This window comes from Lepidothrix coronata, unplaced genomic scaffold (genome assembly GCF_001604755.1).
Source record: "Lepidothrix coronata isolate B3197 unplaced genomic scaffold, Lepidothrix_coronata-1.0 Scaffold583, whole genome shotgun sequence".
In the NCBI taxonomy this organism is placed as follows: Eukaryota; Metazoa; Chordata; class Aves; order Passeriformes; family Pipridae; genus Lepidothrix; species Lepidothrix coronata.
In genome coordinates, this window is record NW_016690763.1 from 1 (window position 1) to 4,046 (window position 4,046).

The following is a 4,046-nucleotide window of genomic DNA, read 5'->3' on the forward strand; positions in this document are numbered from 1 at the left end:
GTCCGTGGGCGCAGGGGGGGGTTCCCACCCTCTTCTCCCCACGGGTCCCCCATGGGCACCCCTGGGACTATGGGGCGGTCCCCTTAGTGGGGTGGGTCCATCGATTTGGGGCGATGTTTTCCACCTTCTTCCCATTGGACCCCCATGAGCACCCCTGGGACTATGGGGGATGCCCCACATTTGGGGAGGATCCCACAGTTCGTCCGTGGGCGCAGGGGGGGGGTTCCCACCCTCTTCTCCCTATAGGACCCCCTATGGGCACCCCTGGGACTATGGGGCAGTCCCCTCAGTGGGGTGGGTCCATCGATTTGAGGGGCTGTTTTCCACCCTCTTCTTCCCATTGGACCCCCGTGGGCACCCCTGGGACTATGGGGGGGTCCCCTAAATTTGGGACAGGGGTCCCACAGTTCGTCCGTGGGCGCAGGGGGGGGTTCCCACCCTCTTCTCCCCACGGGTCCCCCATGGGCACCCCTGGGACTATGGGGCGGTCCCCTCAGTGGGGTGGGTCCATCGATTTGGGGCGATGTTTTCCACCTTCTTCTTCCCACTGGACCCCCATGAGCACCCCTGGGACTATGGGGGATACCCCACATTTGGGGAGGGTCCCACAGTTCGTCCGTGGGCGCAGGGGGGGGTTCCCACCCTCTTCTCCCTATAGGACCCCCTACGGGCACCCCTGGGACTATGGGGCGGTCCCCTCAGTGGGGTGGGTCCATCGATTTGAGGGGCTGTTTTCCACCCTCTTCTTCCCATTGGACCCCCATGGGCACCCCTGGGACTATGGGGGGGTCCCCTAAATTTGGGACGGGGGTCCCACAGTTCGTCCGTGGGCGCAGGGGGGATTCCTACCCTCTTCTCCCCATGGGACGCCGCCGGCACCTCTGGGACTATGGGGGGACCCCCAAATTTGGGACGGGGGTCCCACAGTTTGTCCATGGGCTTGGGGGGGGGGTTTCCCACCCTCTTCTCCCTATAGGACCCCCTACAGCACCCCTGGGACTATGGGGGGGTCCCCTCTGTGGGGTGGGTCCATCGATTTAGGGGGGTGTTTCCCACCCTCTTCTCCCTATAGGACCCCCTTGGGCACCCCTGGGACTATGGGAGGGTCCCCTCAGTGGGATTGGTCCCCCAAATTTGAGGTGGGGGGTCTCAAAATTTGTCCCTGGATCTGAGGGGCTTCTCCCAACCTTCTTTTCCCCACAGGACCCCCCCATTCCCACGATGCTGCCCTGGAGCTCCCGGGCTCTGCTGCTCCTCTGCGCCGGGATTTTGGGGGGGCTGGGCCTCGCTGCCCCCTCAGAGGAGGTGGGGACCCTCCCCCAGGGAACTGGGGACCCCCTCAAGACACCACGGGTGACAACCAGTGCCAGGATGAAGCCCCAGCCCGGGAGGTGTCACCCCTGGACTCCTGTCACCATCCAGGGTGGGACCCCCCCCCCCAGCTGGGAAATGGGGGTCCCCGGGACCTTGCTCGGTGTGGGGGGGAAGGTCAAGTTCTGGAGGGGTCCTCGCACTCTTTTTTCATCCCTTTCACCCCAAATTCCCCCCTCTCTGGGCTCCCACCCTGCACTGGGAGCACCCCGGGGGGCTGAGGGCTTGTTTTGGGGTGTCTGTGGGCACCTCCCTGGGGGATGAGGGGTTTGGGTCACCCTCTGTCACCAACTTCCTGAATATTCCCCACAGGAGGAGCTGTGGGAGACCTGGATGAGGCTGGCGCTGGATGAGACCCCTGTGGTCCAGCTCCTGGAGGACGTCGCCCACCGGATGGGTACGAGCCGGCTCTGGAATGCTGAGACATCCCCCACCTTGGGATTGATCCAAAGATGTTGAGAATTCCCCATATCCCACTTTGGGATTAATCCAGACATGCTGAGACATCCCCCTGTCTCACCTTGGGATTGATCCAGGGATGTTGAGGATCCCCCTGTCCCACTTTGGGATTGATCCAAGGATGCTGAGACATCCCCATATCCCACCTTGGGATTGATCCAAGGATGCTGAGACATCCCTGTATCCCACTTTGGGATTGATCCAAGGATGCTGAGACATCCCCTGCCTTGGGATTCATCCAAGGAATGCTGAGACATCCCCCTGTCCCACCTTGGGATTGATCCAAGGATGCTGAGACATCCCCCTGGGTTTGGGATTGATCCAAGGATGCTGAGACATCCCCCTGGGTTTGGGATTGATCCAAGGATGCTGAGACATCCCCCTGGGTTTGGGATTGATCCAAGGATGCTGAGAATCCCCCTGTCCCACCTTGGGATTGATCCAACCTCTTATCCCTCCTCCACAGGGAACGGGAGCAGCCAGGGGGCCGCAGAGCTCCGGGAAGGACACCGGGTTTTCCCATCCCACCTCCCTCAGGAGCAGGAAAGACCTCGGGATGTTTATCCCCGACGAGGTGGGAACCCAGCAAACCCCATTCCCAGCTTTTTTCACTTTCCCAGGCTCATCCCACCACCGTATCCATCTTTTCCCACCCGCAGAGAGTGCCCTGGTCCTTCGGGAGGTGATGGAGAAGCTGCAGAGGCTCAACCAGAGCCTGGAGCTGATGCTGGAGGCCTTGGAGGACACACGGAGCCGGCTGGAAAACCACCTGGAGCGCCTCAAGGCCGTTCCCAACCCGGATGGTGAGCGGGAATAGGGGCTGGAGCGCGGATGGGAGCCGGTGGGTGCCAATTCCAGGTTTTTCCATCCCATCCCACAGGTCAGAGCCCAAGTGCCACTTCCACCTTCATCCCCCCCGGCTCCTACTCGGCGCTGCTGGTTCTTCTCCTGGTGCTGGCGCTGCTCTGGGTGATCCTCCTCCTCCTCCTTTTCCTGGCTTCCCGCGCCCTCGGAATCCCGGAGCTCTCCGCTCTCCTCGTCCTTGCTGTGGCAGGTGGGGACGGGTGTGGGGACGCCTGGATGGGGACACACCACCCCGGGGGTGCTCTGCCCTCTCCCACCCTCCCGTTGTCCTGCAGGGCAGCGGCTGGTGGCATCCAGAGGGATCCGGCCGGTGGTTTCCCGGGAAAAAATCCCTCACCGGCTCACCTCCACCCCGGAGAGGTAGGAGAGGGTTGAGGGGGTGGGCGTGGCACCCTTGGGAGCTCGTGGGACCTGTCCTGGGCATTCCACCCTGGGTGTCCCATCCTGGAAGTCCCATCCTGGAGCCACTTGGCAGAGGTTCCCGGGAAGGGACAGGACACACCTTGATGGCTTTCCTATGGATTTTGGGCACCTCATCCGAGCTCCCTGCCCAATTTCTGCTCAGAAATCCCATCCTTGGTGTTCCATCCTGGATGTTCCATCCTGGAGACATCTGGCAGAGGTTCCTGGGAAGGGACAGGACACACCTTGATGGCTTTCCCATGGATTTTGGGCACCTATTTGTGCTTGGGTGTCCCACCCTGGATGTCCCATCCTGGGTGTCCCATCTTTGGTGTCTCGTCCTTGGTGTCTCATCCTGGAACCATCTGGCAGAGGTTCCTGGGAAGGGACAGGACACACCTTGATGGCTTTCCCATGGATTTGGGGCACCTCATCCCAGCTCCCTGCCCTGTTTCTGCTCGGAAATCCAATCCTTGGTGTCCCATCCTGGAAGTCCCATCCTGGAAGTCCCATCCTGGAAGTCCCATCCTGGAGCCACCTGGCAGAGGTTCCCGGGAAGGGACAGGACAAACATCTTGATGGCTTTCCTATGGATTTTGGGCACCTCATCCCAGCTCCCTGCCCTGTTTCTGCTCGGAAATCCAATCCTTGGTGTCCCATCCTGGAAGTCCCATCCTGGAAGTCCCATCCTGGAGCCACCTGGCAGAGGTTCCCGGGAAGGGACAGGACAAACATCTTGATGGCTTTCCTATGGATTTTGGGCACCTCATCCCAGCTCCCTACCCTGTTTCTGCTCAGAAATCCCATCCTTGGTGTTCCATCCTGGAGAAATGTGGCAGAGGTTCCCAGGAAGGGACAGGACACACCTCGATTGTCCACCTTGATGGACATCTTGGTGGCTTCCCTACGGATTTGGGGCACCTCATCCCAGCTCCCTGCCCTGTTTCTGC

General features: G+C 61.0%; 1 protein-coding gene across 2 annotated transcripts in view; it reads left to right on the top strand.

Annotated features, from left to right (window-relative positions):
• The first annotated feature begins 1,147 nt into the window (after positions 1-1,147).
• LOC108510262 overlaps positions 1,148-4,046 on the top strand; it is a 5,085-nt gene continuing 2,186 nt past the window's right edge. For both annotated transcript variants that reach the window (XM_017839930.1, XM_017839931.1), the window contains exons 1-6: positions 1,148-1,305; positions 1,684-1,768; positions 2,297-2,404; positions 2,490-2,633; positions 2,711-2,884; positions 2,970-3,054. In XM_017839930.1, the coding sequence (XP_017695419.1) occupies positions 1,222-1,305; positions 1,684-1,768; positions 2,297-2,404; positions 2,490-2,633; positions 2,711-2,884; positions 2,970-3,054 (680 nt within the window). In that variant the 5' untranslated portion in view covers positions 1,148-1,221. The remainder of the gene's footprint in view (positions 1,306-1,683; positions 1,769-2,296; positions 2,405-2,489; positions 2,634-2,710; positions 2,885-2,969; positions 3,055-4,046) is intronic.